Source organism: Pelmatolapia mariae, linkage group LG5 (assembly GCF_036321145.2).
Source record: "Pelmatolapia mariae isolate MD_Pm_ZW linkage group LG5, Pm_UMD_F_2, whole genome shotgun sequence".
Taxonomy (NCBI): Eukaryota; Metazoa; Chordata; class Actinopteri; order Cichliformes; family Cichlidae; genus Pelmatolapia; species Pelmatolapia mariae.
Genome location: NC_086231.1, coordinates 28,715,524 through 28,732,526, shown reverse-complemented (window position 1 = coordinate 28,732,526; position 17,003 = coordinate 28,715,524). Strand labels below are relative to the sequence as shown.

Below are 17,003 nucleotides of genomic sequence, written 5' to 3'. Positions count from 1 at the left end.
CAGCCCTACATCATATTGGTTTACTATTGTTTCTTTCATAAAGCTCCAGACTGAGGGAGCCAATATTCAGACTGGGTTGGAAGGGATCAAATACATATTTCACTCAATGACATGGAAATAATAACTTTTATATAATGTTTTTCTTCCTGATTTTTGGTTGATATTCTGTTTCTTTATGTCTCATTATTTCCCCTACTGTATTAAATAGTTCACAGTTCAAACACAACATTATGCCACTGCAGTCTACAAGTGTACTAAAGTAAGTGTAGGGCGATGATATAGGAGCCTGATGTTTTTAATATTGGTCTGCAGTCTTTTTATGCTCTTGGAATTAAAGAGCTGTCAGAAACTACAAGAGGCTTTTTATCATTTCTCATCATCAGCATTTATGTAAAGATGTGTTTGTCATTAAGCCCAGAAACATAAGTAGACATAATCTCCACAGACAGTAAACTAGATTTTTGTCTGCTTATTTGTTGTGTTGCAATTTTGGCAAACAACTATTGATGTTGGCTCTTCTCTACTCCAGACCTAGCCAGATCTGGTAACTCATTTTGTGGCACTATGTTGACCAACCCCCACATTTCTATTTGTTCACTAGTTAGGGATCAGTGTTTAAAATACAACAAATGAACATTTATTTTTTTTGATACTTAGGGAAGGCCTCTGAAAATCTGGAGATTTGTTAACAAATAACTTTAAAAGAAAGAGATTTACAGTCCTGTACAATAATAAAACATCGGATTTATCACACATTTCTATTTTGGTGCAGATGTGCACATTTGCATTAAAAACATTTGTTCATGTGGGGGGGTTTTTTACTTTTACAATCAATCCTAAATAATTGGGTTACAATAAGCAGATTATAATATGTTGAAATAAAAGTCTTAAGGTTGCTTGTCACAGTGAGAGTTTATTTAGGAAAATGCTGAACACGAGTAAAAAACAAACAAACATTTTTTTCACAATATATAATCATAGCAATGAACCACATTCATCTGTCTTCAATTAATCTTTCTTAAATTTGTCATTAAAGCAGGAAGAAGCACACACTTAAAAGTCTGAAGCACAAAGCCAATAGTGTGCATGTTCTTCCTGTGGTATTTGTTTGGTTTTAGGTTGCAGTGTGCTTCACTTGCTGAACACACTGGCTCCAGGAGCTTTGGCAGCTGTGGGCTGGTCCAGCACGGTCTCCTTTCCTGTCCTCACACCACTGAACACAGATGGAGCAACTTTGCCCGCGCGTTCTGATCACAGAACGAGACAGAGACACAGGACACATGTCAGAAAAGCACTCTCTGTTTGTGGCACTTCCTCGATTCATAGTTGAGAATTTGACATTCATAATTTTAATCAGGCACTTCTTAGTACCAGGCACCAACCCCAAAGGAATACTAATCATTCAACGTCATGTCCAAGTAAGCTGCTATTAAAACTATGAGGTGTTTGGAGTGTGGACACTTATATGGATGTGAATGTGTGCAATGTTCGTGAGATAGTGCTGTCGTAGGACTTGGGGGTTTTTCTGTATTTACTTTTTCAAAGAGTCAATGTTTGAAGAAGCTATAAAATGTCCCTCCACTCACTCCGACAGAAACCATTGCTGATTTATTATCAAGAGAACTACCCGAAACACGGGGAATTCAGCGTCAGTGTGTCCTTTAAAAGTGATACATGTTTTCGAAGCTGCAGCTCTCCCTGGTGGTCTAGTGGTTAGGATTCGGCGCTCTCACCGCCGCGGCCCGGGTTCGATTCCCGGTCAGGGAACTGTTTTTTTTTTTTTTTTTTAAACAACAGTCGGACACGAGTACAACACAAAGTCAGCTAGTCTGTTTTTACGAGATATACATAGTCATGTTTACGGTCTATGCGCCCATTGAGATCATACTAGTAAGTCCAGGAAGACATAATGTCTTTGCAGACAGCAAGGACTTTACTCACCACACTCCACCATGACCTCATAGGTCTTACTCTTAACCTCGCCCTTCAATCCCAGTTTACTGCGGGCTCCTTTCAGGTCCTCCTCCTTCATCGGTGGGCGCTTCTTCTTTTTTACCTCGCCTGGCTACAGTAAAGAAAATAAGGGCAAATAAAACGTATGTGGCTCTCTGGTTAAGCGTGGATTCATTGTGTATTCATTTGCTGTATGTGAGGTGATGTAACGTACCTGTGACATGGCTGTTAGAGTTGGTGCTCTGATCCCGCAGACAGTGTAATTGATTTGTTGGTTGTTATTCTGTTGTGTGTGTGTCTGTCCCCCAGACATTATATATAGTCCTGTGTCAGCCTGCAGTGAGTCAGTCAGGCCCCCCTGCCATCGGTTCCACTGCCTGTTGTCACAGTGTATTATTAGGTGTGATGTGAAGGATAGTACAGCTGGAATGGGGCTCCCATCGTTAACGATAAGCTTACAGGCCAACAGCTGACAATTTCAGGACACAACACGAGTGGCAGAAGGCTACACCTCCTCCTCCGGTTAACCCTGCACTCACATCCTCTTTTGAAAATGTCTCTGTAGGGCTTTGCACTACATTAAACTAGTGTTCACCACCCAGCAGTACCGCCTTGTAGAGCCAGTTCTTGGGAATCTGCTTACTCAGTTCTATAACTTGATTTAGGCAAGAGGATGTTTCTTGTTGGGATGTCGTAAAAAGCATTTTCAGCCAGTTAACAAATTAACCATCAAAATAAGGGCTGGACCAGTAAGAGCCGCCCAAATGTCAATCTGGACCAGTTGTGTTTTCAGTACGCATTCTCTGCCAAATCTGTTCGTATGGACCATTAGGACTTAATATCATATTACTTTATGCACTCGATCCAGATTGTTTTAAATGCCTTTACACTTTTCTTTTAGCCTGGAACAAGTAAGCAAACTGTTCAGGCACTATTACTCATTAGACTTGGCATCAGTGTTTGAATTCAAGGTGTGAGCTGTGGGATGATGGAAACACCGACTCATCACTGTTTTAACTCAGTGACACACAGTAAGAGTCGTTACTTTTTGTATGTGATTGTTACCCATTTAGAGCAGTCAAAGCAGTTATAGGACTTTTAGCCATCATTTGGATTATCCGTTTGTACAGATGATGATTATGATGATTATTAAGACTTTTCCCAGTGCGATGTTTAGAGCATCTCATTACGCATGTATGTTTATGCTGGCCAGTTAAATATATCCTTCACCCTTAAACAACTGGCTTGGAGCTCCATCATCAGCATTTAAAACCACAACACTTAAAATCTTAAACGCAACAAATGATATGTTTTTGAGCAGAACATGGTACTTACAGTAAAAGCAATAAATAGACAAAAAGTCTTAGACAAAGAGACAAAAGGTGCCTTTTAAATTAAGCTGTTGATCCAACATGTCGTGAACTTTAAAGAGCCCCTAAGAATGGCTCCTGATGCTTAATTACTGCATGTGTATTTGTTGAAAGCAGATCTATTTCTGGGAACACAATCATTACCGGTCGACTCTGATAAGGAATGCGTTACCCCTACTGGTAAACAGCAAGCAATCCCCACAATTAAAGAGATGCTGAAATCATCACCGTGTTGTAATTTTGTTGTATAAACATGGCATTAAAAAAAAAAACAAATGCAGATATCAATGAATGTCTTTGAATCTCACTTTTATAAAATAAATACAAAGTTTGAAAGTCAAGGTATGAAAAACACTTTTGGGATGAACATCATTTCCCCCCCTTTGTTTTTTTAACATAAATGCGTTTACACATTTTATGACGTCACATCGTACCCCCTTTCAATCCCTGGTGGTCTAGTGGTTAGGATTCGGCGCTCTCACCGCCGCGGCCCGGGTTCGATTCCCGGTCAGGGAACACCTTTTCTCTGCCACAACAGAAAGGTAATCCACTGCTTTCATTCTGTATCATACCGTTTATTTGAAAAGCATTCATATGATAACTTATTTCCATCAGATGTTGTTCATCAAGTAGATTAAGCTCTGCAAAATACTAAAGCCCTCTTTGTCCTAGTTCAGCTGACAGTTACCATGACTTCTGCACTGTCCTGTACTTTCCCCTTTTTAAAAATGCACAGTCTTTCCTTCTTTACCAACATGCCAAAAACATCAGAATGAAATCATCAGCAGCACCGTAATCATTGTAGTTTAAGTCACGCCTTTTACTTTAAACAGGACCAGCAGTCACACATATATTCAGCACATGCCAGTTTATATACACACTAGTGTGTGTGTGTGTGTTAAATCACACACACAAACACACCCTTTCTCTCAGCTGCCTGGTCTGCACTTACTGTTTACAGTTTAGAGGTCTATGTACGTCACATCCTTAACATTAGAGCCTGCTGGATGGTGCTTCATGCCTGAGGGGTGTACTACAAAGTGAGATTAGTGGCTTAGAAAGCTATGCTGAGCTTAAACTCAGAGTTTTGTGTCACAGATGTGACTCCTTTTTTAGCTTGCAAAACTGCCGTAGTAACTTATGCTCAACACATAAACTGGACAGGAGCAGGTTATGTTCTGAGTTTCAGTTAAAAAATTAGCAGAAGTCTCACATTTTCACTTACAGCATGTGTTAAGCGCAATGTAGATTCTATGCTAGGGGAATGTATTTCATTTGTGCAAGTTGTTAAGCTGTATCTTAATAAACCACTGAATGAAGTTCCACATTTTTACTGGAATGTGCATGTACTAATAAGATGATACTAATACAAAGAAAGCCTGGCTGTGTTAAAACTGTCTTCGTAGTATACCCCTCTGGAGATCTCGAGCTCTGCTTAAAACAGTCAAAGAAAACAAAACCGAACCAAAGCCAAAAATAAAATGACTGCTGGTAATTTAACTCAGGCACATTGCTGGAACTACAAAACAAAAACACAACAATAACAAAACAAAAAAAACAAAACAAAAAAACCCACACATTAGAACAGGGAAAGGCGAAAGCTGAGAAAAATGGGAAATTGTGCAAGAACCTGTTCCCATAATTACTTTCTCCATTTAAATCAAAGTATGAAAAAACACTTTTGGGATGAGCATACTCACCTTTTTTGGCCCGAAAGTAAAACACTCAAAACTTTAAAAAAAAAAAAAAAAAGTACATTCAAGGACTAAAACATAAAGTCAGAGCACATCAGTAAAAGAGTCAGACATGTTGCAGTCGTTTGCTTACAGAAAAAACAGTGGCTGAGCTGACATTAGAAGGACGCTGCAGTGCAGCACTTGCAGTCTTACAGGATCAACAGTTCAAAAATGACTTCAGATGTCTTTGTTAAAAGAAATGGAAGATTGCTGCAAGGATTAATGTGCTCCATTCGACTAAAGTAACATCACATACAAGATATACGGTAGTTAAGTGTGTTGCAAAGTTTTGAGAGTCAATACAGTGATTCAAAACCTGACGTAATGCTCCTCTTAAAGTTAAAGGGTGTGCAATTGTACACACCGTCACAGACACACGTATAACAGGGGCCATGGTGGGGCATCTACATGTGACGACAACAGGACAGACGTTCACGTGGAATGAACACAAGGAAAACATCTTTTTTTTTGTTTGCTCATTTTTGTTTGTTTGTTTGTTTTGGAGGGAGGGGGGTGCACTTCGGAAGGATATCAAATGTAACCCACTACATCATATTTGGCTCTGCTGGAGCCACTTCAGTTTTCCCATTACATTAAGGATTTAACAGTAACTTCACTCATTATTGTTTTTCCCAGTGTCCTGAAGCACAACACTCACATCATGAGAGCCATGTTTAAAATAAACAATGATTAAAAAACAAAACAAAACAAAGAAAAGAAAAACTTCTGCTGCTAAACTGCTAAAAAGAAGTTCACATAGCTGTCCTCCAGGAGCCAATGGTAAAGGAACTTCAGATACAGTGTATTATTTTGTAATCGAAGGTCACTGATTGAAGGCAATATCACACAATCTGCAGGGGAATGGGGGATGTATGCGGACTTTTTGATCCTAACAGTAAAGCTAGGCACGCAGGTCAGACAGGGATCCCCATGCGAAGCTTCTTCTTTTTCACCATCTTCACACCAGTGAGTCGACGGACATCGTCTTCATCAGACTCATCCATTTCATCATCTGCTGAGAAAAGGATCTGAGGAAGACGAAGGAGAGACAGAGATATATCAGACCTCAAAGGTTAAACGGGGTTAACGGTTACATTTAAAAAACAAACAAACAAGAAAAACAAGAAAAAAAAAGATCCACGATGACTGCCATCATCATTATCATGTTGACTCCCAGATGCACTGTTTACTCTAAAGGGCTTGATCACAGAATGGAGATAAACACAGAAATATTTCTTTTTATATTTGCCCTCCAGATGTTTTAGAGCCCGTTCCCATAAAAGCACAGTCACATTCCAATCTAGCCTCACAGCCTCATTGCTGATGTAGCTTTTTGTTTTTAACCTTGCTCAAAAAAATTAAATGAAAAGAAATGCTGTGGGGGGAGGGGGGTGTCAGAGTAAAGCACATAAACCTAACAAAGAAGACCTCCCACATAAAACTCGAGCTCCCAAATGAGCATGATATGAAAGCATAATAGCATAATTTTATAATGTCTAATATCCTCACTAAAAAACAACAGTGGGAATGATTGTTTTATTTTACAAACTAACAAAATCTAAAGTAACAGCAAAACTTAATACATGAAAAGATCACAAGCCAGCGAGGAGTCAAATTAAAGTTTCACTTAACAACTGTTTAAAATGCCAATACCTGTCTGCATCATTTCATAATCAACCCCTGCTAATTTTGTATTTTAACATGTGGAAAAGGAAACAAAAAAAAAAGAAAACAAAGACTTTACTGAGTACTACTGTCAATCTAACCCCAGAAAGAAAAAAGAAAAGTTACGAGCCAGCCAGGAGTCGAACCTAGAATCTTCTGATCCGTAGTCAGACGCGTTATCCATTGCGCCACTGGCCCCATAATGCAACTACTGCGACCCATCCCCCACAGTTGTGCCCTGGGTGCAAGGTCCACGTGTAGCAGCAACACTTTCTCAGAAAGGGAAGCTAAACTGCACTGCTGTGACCTTTCATGCTTTCAAAATCCACTTGATGTTGTTCCACAATGTAAACACATCGTAACAGAAGCTGGAGTAAACACTACTTCACAAATAAATAAGAGGGAAAAGATGACTGTGTTAAAGGGGACAAGAAACGCTAGACATTAACAGCCAATTACTGCTAAAGAGACAGACAGTGAAAGTGGACAGTATATCCTCGGTTTCGTAACATAAAACTCATTGTTGCAGCAGAGACAGCACAAATGTGATCCCCTTAAACTGATTTTTGGTTTAGTGTCTTTATTTTCCTCTGAGTTATTGATTCTGTTACATCCATGTCAGTGGTTGAGAGCAGTGCTCTATCGTGTAAATTAGCCTTTATATGTGCAGTGTTTCATGTCCCCTTTAAGGAGATTTGTTGTATTTTTCATAAAGAGGAATTTGGAGAGTGATTAAATACTGGACTTGTGGAGGTCTGTGCAACCTCATTAATATAACTATAGTTATTAATAATTACATCTGTGACTGTTAACTGAACTGCACTGCTGCTCATTTGCACACCATGTAGTAACTGTTATACTAAAGGCCCACATATGTTCATGTCGGTTTATGCTCAATATTGTGGTCACAAAATGCCCTAAAATCTCTCCATAGAAAAGGTTACAAACCCCTGAATCCTAAAAGCTAGTTATTGTAGCTTTATTTAATGAAGTTATGCTGTAATTTTGCTATAGCCTTAAGTAGGTCACAGAAAATGTATTCATAGTATGACTGTTCTCATCTTATGCAAGAATAACAATAATTGCTTCTATTATTTCAACCGAATCAAAGCAACCCAGAAAATAAAACACATACGAGCCAGCCAGGAGTCGAACCTAGAATCTTCTGATCCGTAGTCAGACGCGTTATCCATTGCGCCACTGGCCCGCAGTGGAATGCAGTGCCCCCCTACAGGAATACATGCGTCTTACTACAGCTCAGCCCATCCCCCACAGTCTATTGCTCTGCTGACTGCATGTGGTACTCAACAGCAACACACAAGAAGAAGGAAGTAACACAAAGCTTGCGTTTGTCAACACTGCATGACTGCTACAGTGTTCAAATGCCTCAAAAATAAGCCTGATATTGCTTTGAGATTAAACATACATACATCAAATATATACAAATCTGTAACACTGCACATGAACTTATAAACAACCACCAATTTTACAGGCCAAAAATCATTTCAGTCAAAGGACAATAATATGTGTATTGATTTCTGAGTCCTTGCTAAGATAACATGAAAATAATCTTCTTTTATTGTCACAACAACAAGTTGTATTTTACTCATTTATACTCTGCCCTACTCTACTTGGACCAGCTGGTTGTTGACTTTGTGGCATGTTTCTAACAGCAAAGTTGCTGAGTGCCCTCTGATGAACAAACATTGCAAAGACTATTTCTCCCATGTATCCTTTACTTTACAAATTTTCATTTAACAACTGTTTAAAATGCTACGACCTGTCTGGATCATTTCATTTTCCTAATCAACACCTGCTAAGGAAACAAGAACCCCCCCCCCCCCTCCCCTCAAAAAAAAGAATAAATTCCAGCAAAGGACAACAGTCACTGAGTACTACTGTCAATCTAACCCCCCAAAAAAAGAAGAAGAAGAAGAAAAAAAAAAAAAGAAGTGACGAGCCAGCCAGGAGTCGAACCTAGAATCTTCTGATCCGTAGTCAGACGCGTTATCCATTGCGCCACTGGCCCGCTGCAGAATGAAGGGGCCGCCTACACAAATACGTGTCTCCAAAACAGTTAACCCATCCCCCACAACTCTGTGGTATAGTAACAGCATGTGCTCCAAAGGCAGCAGCACACAAAAACGATGTGAAAACTGCTGCCAGTATACTTTAGGACTAGAAAGATCTCTCTCTCTCTCTATCTATATATATATATAACAGAATAGTTAAGTGTGATCAGCATAACAGTATAAAATTCCAGAAAATCTAGGGACTATCTGTCCTAACATTTGAAAAATGTTATTGAATAAATGGTGAATGAATACTCTGTCTGTGTGTGTGTGTGTGTGTGTGTGTGTGTGTGTGTGTGTGTGTGTGTGTGTGTGTGTGTGTGTGTGTGTGTGTGGAGAAGAGATATGTAAACACTGGTTTACCAGCTATAAAGTAAACCACTAGTTAGAGGACCACAGCAGCACTGAAACCTTTACTGTGTAAATGTGATGTACCACTTTTTATTAGGTTTGAGCTCAAAAGAAGATTACTGGGTTAAAAAAAAGAGAGAGAGACAGATGGACTGAAGAAATGAAATGGTATGTGTCAGTTTAATCTGTCTCCTTTAGCATTAGCTTTCCAGTTAGACTTACCTCTGACTCCGAGTCATCATGGGAAAGAGCTCTTCTGTATCGCACCTTGCCGTTCCCCCGTGAGTCCTCTTCCCTCTCTTCAAGCTTTGCTTTTGTTCTGTGCTTCTTCATTAGGAAATTATCTACTACCCAGAACATTAGGGCCTATATGACACAGAAAATACAGGTGGATGATTTCTCTACAGAACTGATTCAAGCGATTTTTAAAAATCCACCAAAACTAGAGAAACAGCTTTTACCTTTGTGTACAAGCAACACAATGGGCACTGATGATTTTGGTAACCAATGACAATGTCTCACTGCACGTTAGTGACACAATATTATCGAAGTACTTCACTCACTTCATTCATGTTATTGTGACTTGTAACATTTTTTGATTTGTTGAGTAACATATATTGTGATTTATCACATTGTTTCAACTACAAACTAGGTCCTCAAATTAAACAGTTTTTCTCCCACCCCTGCTAGACATGTAATATTGGTTTTGCAGGAGATGTAAAAATCAGACAAAAAAGAAAAGAAAGATAAGATAAGATAAAGGCAGACTTACATTTATGAAGAATGGAACGATGAGCATAACGATGGCCAGTTCCAGGGCAGCATTGTGTATAGGCTTGAGGAGTGCCAGCTGCCACACAAACAAACACAACAAGCACAAATATAATCTTGCACTTAGTGACAGCATTAACTTTTGATGGTTAAACATGCAGCCCATAATATTATTGTACACTGACAATATTATAGTCTTAAATGCACAAAGCAGTATTCAATGGACCTGTAAATGTGTCACATGTTTTCAACATTATGTAAACCGTGTACAGTTAATAAAGCCCACCTCTCACTACCTCTCACTATTCAGTGTGAAAAGTGGCCAAGAAAATATTCAATCAGCCCAGTGTGGCCTTCCACACACGTTATTCTGGGTATAATGGTATTTAAAAAAAAAAAGAAAAAAGAAAAAAGAAAAAGAATCATACCACATGGGACATTTAAACAAACAAAACAACAACAAACAAGCTATTTGTCACAAACACATCATACAGAGTACAACATGTAGTGAAATGCTTGTCTCTGAGCTGCAGACAGGCTGCAGACGTAGCCGGACCATTCCAGGGCTTGGTTTAGCATGGGGGGGGGTCTAGCCAGGACTCCTACTGGATACCGATTTATATCAGTATACTGGTACATCTGGCACCACTATAGGTTTTAGACAGTTAAAAAAAAGAAAGAATAAACGTGAGATCCATAGCAAACTCTGGCAGGTAAATCTAACATGTCACAGGTTGACCACAAGTGGCACAGTCTTTTGAGATGCAGTCAAGAGCAACCTTGGTGTTGTTGTAAACAGTACGTCTTTAAATATAACATGAATAATATCAATAAAGAAATGGCCTTGTCACTTGCATTATGTGGTGATATATTAATTAACCATGAGCTCATGTTGCTTATTTGAGTGAGTCATGTGGAGCTGGTATGGCCAGTTAAAGGATGCTAGTCAAAAGAAACCTTCAAAGAGAAAGCAGAGGTTTTGTACACCATCAATCCTTATAAAGACTATGCAAAGAAACAAAGTGATTTGAAATGCTTCCAGCACATGCCTTTGTTAAAGTCTAAGTTAAAAAACATACAAAAGAAAACAGCCCTAGAGGTCTTGTGGTCAGAATTTGGCACTTTAACTGGTGTGGCACAGGTTCAAATCCTGGTAAAGGAATGCCCCTGCAGGTGTTTTGAGATTTTTAAAAAAATCTCTGTTAAGCAAAAGTCATATTCTCTGCCTTATAACATAAAACTGTGTGTAGGCAGTGTATTATCCTGAGGAAATCAGGAGCCCGGTTCAGAAAACCTCAGTTTCTGGTCACATAAAGTTGACCTTAGATAAATGTCCAAATAAAATTTTTTTTTTTTTTTAAAAAGCTGTACTTTTTGTGCACAGTCCTGCAGAATATTAATATGGACAAACCGAGGAAATCTGTAGAAAAAGGGTTCATGCCACAGCATCTGGAAACTGCTTTCCCCCCATTAAAATCGTGTCAATTAAACTTTGTTTCATTCAAAGTCAACCTGGGTTTATCCAGCCTGTATACGAATAAGTTCACATTAAAGAAACAGTGACCATTACAAAAGGACGGGCCTGTCATATTCAAGCGAAATATAAGCAAATGTGTGAATGGAAAACAGCTGCTGCAAATACAAAGGAAAGAAAGAGAGGAAAGCTGGCAAATCTGCAGACTGCATAGTATGCATAGATAGGCATCAATGAGGCATCATCCTTGTGCTGTAAATCGCGGTTACTACAATTACAGCAGTATTACCCTTAAATTAACGTGCTGCAGATAAACAACCTTTTATTTTATTTTTTTTAGCTGTAACCCCGTGGTTTTAGACCATTATTGTCAACGACCGACACCCACGCTAACACAACACGAAGGAAAGGCGGATCCCGCACGTAATTTGCGTAGCTTACGTAGTCACCGCATGGCCTGAGGTGCGTTCATTTTTCTCCCCCTAACACTGAGGTCTCAAATAATCAGTGCGCCACAATTGCTAAAGTACAGCACAACAAACTGTTTTGTGCATGAAAAAATTGTCTCTGGAGGCCCAGTGGTTAGGAATTAATGCTTTCAGTGCCCCTGGGTCAAGTCCAGCAGGGGAATGAATGCAATAGTTTCTCAAATAAATGCAAGCTGCACCCTGGGCCAGGAACAACTGATGCTCACACCACACAGACTCTTTGAAAACATCTGCAGAGCCAACAAAGGTAGTACTGAAGAACCCAGAGTGAAGTTAAACCTAAGTGTACACTAACCCCAGTCAAGCTGCCAGAGGCTGACCTTCAGCAGGTAACAAACACAGTGATGGATTGCAGACTCTTTTTCTAATGTTGCAATATCAAAATCACAGTTAAGTGCTCTTTGGACAACTTGCTTGGCTGTCAGCTTTGGGCTCATACTGAAACACTCAAAGAAATATGCTGTGTGTCCTCATCATTTGTGAGATTAATTTCATTATTAAATGGTAATTATGTAAGTGTATTTCTCAATGTGAAAGTAAAACTGTTAGTAGCGTAACAAAATACTTTCTCTTCTGCTTTCAAAAAGTTTTTTTTTTATATCTGTACTGATTTTCCTAGATCTTACCACTGACACATGCCCTCCAAACAATAATGAATAAAGACTAAGACTAAAATTAACATTAATTAAACTAAAACATTTTCAAAAAACTAAACTGAAACAAGCAAACTCACTCTGGAAACTAGCTGAACCTAAACTAAATTCTAGAAATTACAAAACTATAATAACTCTCTATAACCATGCTTTACTGTATTTACACAAGTTCTCTGGGCATCATCTTTGTGTACTAAACTTCACAAATTACTCTTAAATAAACTAGCACAACATCCACCAAAACGTTCAGTTGTAGAAAACAAGACCAGAGCAGCATGCCGAGTGAGAGGCAGGGCTGACCCGTGTAAAGTGAATTTACCTCACATGTATAGTGTGGTCATGTACAAAAAACACACTCTTCTACTGACCTGCTTCCACTGGGGGATGAGGAGGACCAACATGATAAGGACTTTCTCAAACATCATGATGAGAATGTAGAGGATACACTGTCCCAGCCACGCTGTGCACTGCACTGGCTCTCCTGGGGAGACAGATGATTGTCTAAAACCATGATTATGTATTTCACATGTATGTATGTGTATATATATATATATATATATATATATATATATATAGTACAGAAATATTAGATGTCACATAATTGCCAGAAGAACAAAGTAAAGCATTGAAAGGGTAGGAAATGGCACTGCAGCGCTATAATAGCAAGGGCAGCTACTGCCCTCCACTGGAGATCATAGGCACTGTCCTCACCGTATTCTCCAAAACGCAGGGAGTCCCATTGCCTCCATTCTACAATAGCACTGACGGCTCTTACCCCTGCATAGATCAGCAACATGCCCAGAGAAGCATCTAACAAGAAATTAATGAGGTATCTGGAGGGAAAAGGGAAAATTAATGTGAACTGAGTGTCTACAAGGTTAAATGATCTTCATTTTAAAAAGATTACTCTGATTTATCAGAGACATCCAAATACTCACAATGAGCAGGGATCCTCCTCTGTGAGGTCCGACAAATAGACATTAGCAAAGTGGATGAAGAGCATCCCAATTGCCTGTTTTGAGGTGTCCAGAAACCTGCAGATACATGCTTACGTTACTTCCAAGGCACTCCAGTGGGTCTCATGCGGTTTCTTTGCACAGAATTTAATTTAGCGCTGGCTCGATTCCCTTACCAGATCTTCCAGGGTCTCCTCTCATGTTTGGGCTCCCTGAAGCGCTTCACTGTAGAGGAAAGAGAGTGCCACACAGATAGTGGGATTTTACAATAAATCACTCTTGCAAATAGAGTTGCACACATTCAAACATTCTCTCTTGTTTTCATTAAACCAAGTTACAACCCTCCTCTGAGCCATCAAAGCTCCAGTGAGCATTTTATTGCTTTCGTATATGAATACCGGTTCATTCTAACTAAGACTCTTGCCTTCGTTGCCCTGATATCAGTCAATTATGTTAACAAGCGAGAAATCAAAGAGTTTCTAATCAAGCTGACATGAAAATATTAGCTATGAGAGTTTAAGTGAAAGGCAATGGATGCTTCTTTCAAAATGATGAAAAGGGAGAGAATCAATAAATCAGTGTTAGAAGGAAAACTGTTCATCTAGTCTGCCCAATTTAAAGATACATGAAATAAAGTGATACAAATTAAGCTATTAGTGAACTGTTTGCTATGCACTCCTGCTGGGTAACAAACACTAAAGCCACTGTATGTATGCATCGGTGTGACTGTTATTCTGGGAAGCAATCTGCTTCACTCAAGTCTTCGCTTTACGGCTCCATCATGGAAAGTCGACATCAAACTACCTCAATTTTGTAAACTTAAGCTAAATGTTGTTGTTGCGCTGTCCAAATATATACTGAGGGCTACTTTTTATGGAAAACTATGAGCTCAGTTTGTGCTCCGAGCCGAGTGTGACTTCATAACCAACACACCCCACTTACAGCTGGGTGTGATGTGAAGGCAGACAGAGGCCTCTGCTTCCTCCTTCTGCCCAGAAAAAAAAAAAATACTCACTGCTGCGAGGCTGCTGAGCCACATAAAACTAAGGCTTCTCTCATTAGGTCACACAGCTGCCAGTTTGGTGCCAGACACCGGCTGAACCCAATCTTCTGTGCCAGTGTTTCCTTGTCTGTGTTTATGGACATTTGCCTGCCCATCTCTAATGTAAAGCCACCTTAGCCTGAGGTGTAAAAAGAAAAATTTTACAGTCTGTCCACATGGAGAGGTAAAAGAAGATGAGCTTAATGACAACAAGCAACTAGAGACAATCTAGCGAATAGTCTCATGCTGCAGTAGGTGTCACCAAGATGACATTTAGCCATCACGAGACAAGGACAGCCAAAGAAAAAAGAAAAACTAGATATAGTGATGCGCTACAATCTATGTTGACTACATAAGGCAGCATGTTTCCCATTAGGAAGGACCCTCATCAAACTAAATACAATGCTCATCAAATGCAACCTTGAAACAAGATTGGTCCAGGCCTGGGTTAATGATGACTGCCACCGGTGCTGTTGGAAACTATGCTACTGCTGAAGACAAATGAAGAGGAGAGGAATGTTGTTGGACTCTGCACCATTGCACATATTGTCTGTGTCATGTTGCAATTGTGTGTCTGTTCTGTTTACATTGAGAGCTTATGTGAATAAAGCTAATTCTGATTGTGATTCTGAGGCCATGAGAAGAACACAGAGAATGTTTACAGATGTAGAGAAGAGGGACATGCACAGAGGCGAGGGATAGGGTAACCCCTAAAGAACTGAAAGAAGAAGTGTGTTTTGAAAACTCAGTGATACTGCAGTTTTCTAAACCTATTTAAGATGGTCTCTCTAAATAGTTTATTAAAAATAATAATAATAACATGATCTCTACTTCTGAAATCCATATATGCTAGTTGAGACAAAGAAACCTCATTAGTGGCTGTTACTGTGAAGCACCTACAGGATATATAGAGTGACCATCACTTGCGATACAGCACTTTACTTTAAAAACATTTTCTGAATCTACTTAGGACAGTTTTCTATCTGCACATCACCGAATCAAAAGAAAGCAACATTTTGTATCTTTCCTCCCCACAGCGATTGCTTCCTCAACTGACTGCCAAGCAGAAATGTATGTGAAAACTACAGCAACATCCAAACAAAGTCATTTTCATTTATTTTTGCAAAGCGCAGCAGTATATGGAGTACATGCAGCACGAAAGGTCAAATGTGCCAGGAAATGCAGAGAGGAAGTATCTTTTTTTTTTATTATCAACACAGCCAAGAAAGCCCCAACAAGTGACTCCAACTGGTATGCTGTTACAGTGAAGTGAAACCCCTGCATTTAGATTTACACGTATTAATGTCGTTTGTCTGGTTCTGTATAGATTTACCTCAACCCTCCCAGCTGAAATCAATATCACATTTGATTATCGGAGTGTTGCTATTGGATGATACCCGCTTACATCAGCAGCTGGTGTCAGATATCTGACACACAGCAGAGCATTAGCCATACTTACACATGAGCGTGCTGAAAGCCATCACAGCGAGAAGACCTTGCAGGAAGATCCCAAGGAAGCCCATCAAGGCGCCGCTCTCGCACCCTCGGTTATTGGAATCTGGTGTCAGTATGGAAGACACCGATGTATTGGTAAGAGGCCCCGCGGGCATTCCTGCTCCTCCTGGACCGGCCAGTGCCACCTCTCCATGCTGGGACAGCATGTTGACCCCGCTTGCTGCAGCCATGGGACAGAAGATCTGGACGTGACTAATAAAGTGAAGAAAAGCAGCAGCAGCCGCTCGGACCCAGTTCTCTTGCGTAGTTGCCGGTCAGCTAATCGATACGCTAAGCAGGACAGTCTTCGGTGAAAGATGGTGACATCCTCTCCATTGAAAGCTCGCACTCATTCTCCTGCTTCAGACATCCATACAGCCATAGCTTCTTTGTCACTGGAGAAGTGAAGCCGTCGGCGCTCGAAGTTGCAACGACGTATAGCGTGGTCCCAACTGAGCCGTGTACACAGTTTAAAACGGCAATGCAACACTAAAAAAAAAAAAAGCTAGTTTAAAGGTACACACACAGTAGAGCAAACACTTCCTAGGTCGACCTGGAATCTTTTAATCTGGCAACTAACATCAGCAATAAAAATAAACGCCCGGCTAAACTGCAGCATAAACTGCAAGTGTTTAAGGCGTTATACGGACATGTCAGCCACTCGGAGGTTAATTTTAATTGATGGGAAACCGTCCACTGTCTAAGGAGACCTAGCGACTGAGGTGCTGCTATCGTTATCTACCTAGCTAACCTCGAAGCGAACTACTGAGTTCAGTTAAGCAAAAGCTTTCAGGCAAAGTTATACTTGCTACAAGGTTTAAAACGGCGCCTGCACCGGCGTCTCGTGACAGTCGCGCACAATACCAGCTCGTCTGTTTAAAAAGAACAAAAAAATAAATGAAGAACTGCAGGTCATATCCAGCTGCTTCCTCTGCCCAGCAGTGCCCACTCATGTTGACAGACGCTGGGTCACGTGAC

General features: G+C 40.0%; 1 protein-coding gene and 5 non-coding genes across 8 annotated transcripts; 2 read left to right on the top strand and 4 right to left on the bottom strand.

Moving 5' to 3' along the window:
• Positions 1-1,003: 1,003 nt before the first annotated feature.
• Positions 1,004-16,978, bottom strand: stimate (STIM activating enhance). Of its 3 annotated transcripts, XM_063474623.1 has the most exons (10): positions 15,991-16,978; positions 13,666-13,714; positions 13,472-13,567; positions 13,245-13,366; positions 12,902-13,014; positions 9,920-9,997; positions 9,370-9,513; positions 5,980-6,087; positions 1,942-2,065; positions 1,004-1,247 (listed from the first exon to the last, which is right to left on the bottom strand). In XM_063474623.1, exons 1-10 carry the CDS (start codon positions 16,214-16,216, stop codon positions 1,132-1,134), a joined length of 1,176 nt encoding a protein of 391 aa, XP_063330693.1. In that variant the 5' UTR covers positions 16,217-16,978; the 3' UTR covers positions 1,004-1,131. The 3 variants fall into 3 exon arrangements, with proteins under 3 accessions (XP_063330693.1, XP_063330692.1, XP_063330691.1); XM_063474621.1 differs by lacking the exons at positions 1,004-1,247; positions 1,942-2,065 and having other exon boundaries at positions 3,632-6,087; positions 15,991-16,514; positions 16,831-16,978; XM_063474622.1 differs by lacking the exons at positions 5,980-6,087; positions 9,370-9,513; positions 9,920-9,997; ... (3 more) ...; positions 13,666-13,714; positions 15,991-16,978 and adding an exon at positions 2,168-2,361.
• On the top strand, positions 1,696-1,767 carry trnae-cuc (transfer RNA glutamic acid (anticodon CUC)). Its single transcript has one exon. It is a non-coding gene; the product is annotated as a tRNA-Glu (tRNA).
• Positions 3,768-3,839, top strand: trnae-cuc (transfer RNA glutamic acid (anticodon CUC)). Its single transcript has one exon. It is a non-coding gene; the product is annotated as a tRNA-Glu (tRNA).
• Positions 6,850-6,922, bottom strand: trnar-acg (transfer RNA arginine (anticodon ACG)). Its single transcript has one exon. It is a non-coding gene; the product is annotated as a tRNA-Arg (tRNA).
• trnar-acg (transfer RNA arginine (anticodon ACG)) lies at positions 7,859-7,931 on the bottom strand. The gene has a single exon. It is a non-coding gene; the product is annotated as a tRNA-Arg (tRNA).
• On the bottom strand, positions 8,681-8,753 carry trnar-acg (transfer RNA arginine (anticodon ACG)). Its single transcript has one exon. It is a non-coding gene; the product is annotated as a tRNA-Arg (tRNA).
• Positions 16,979-17,003: the final 25 nt, after the last annotated feature.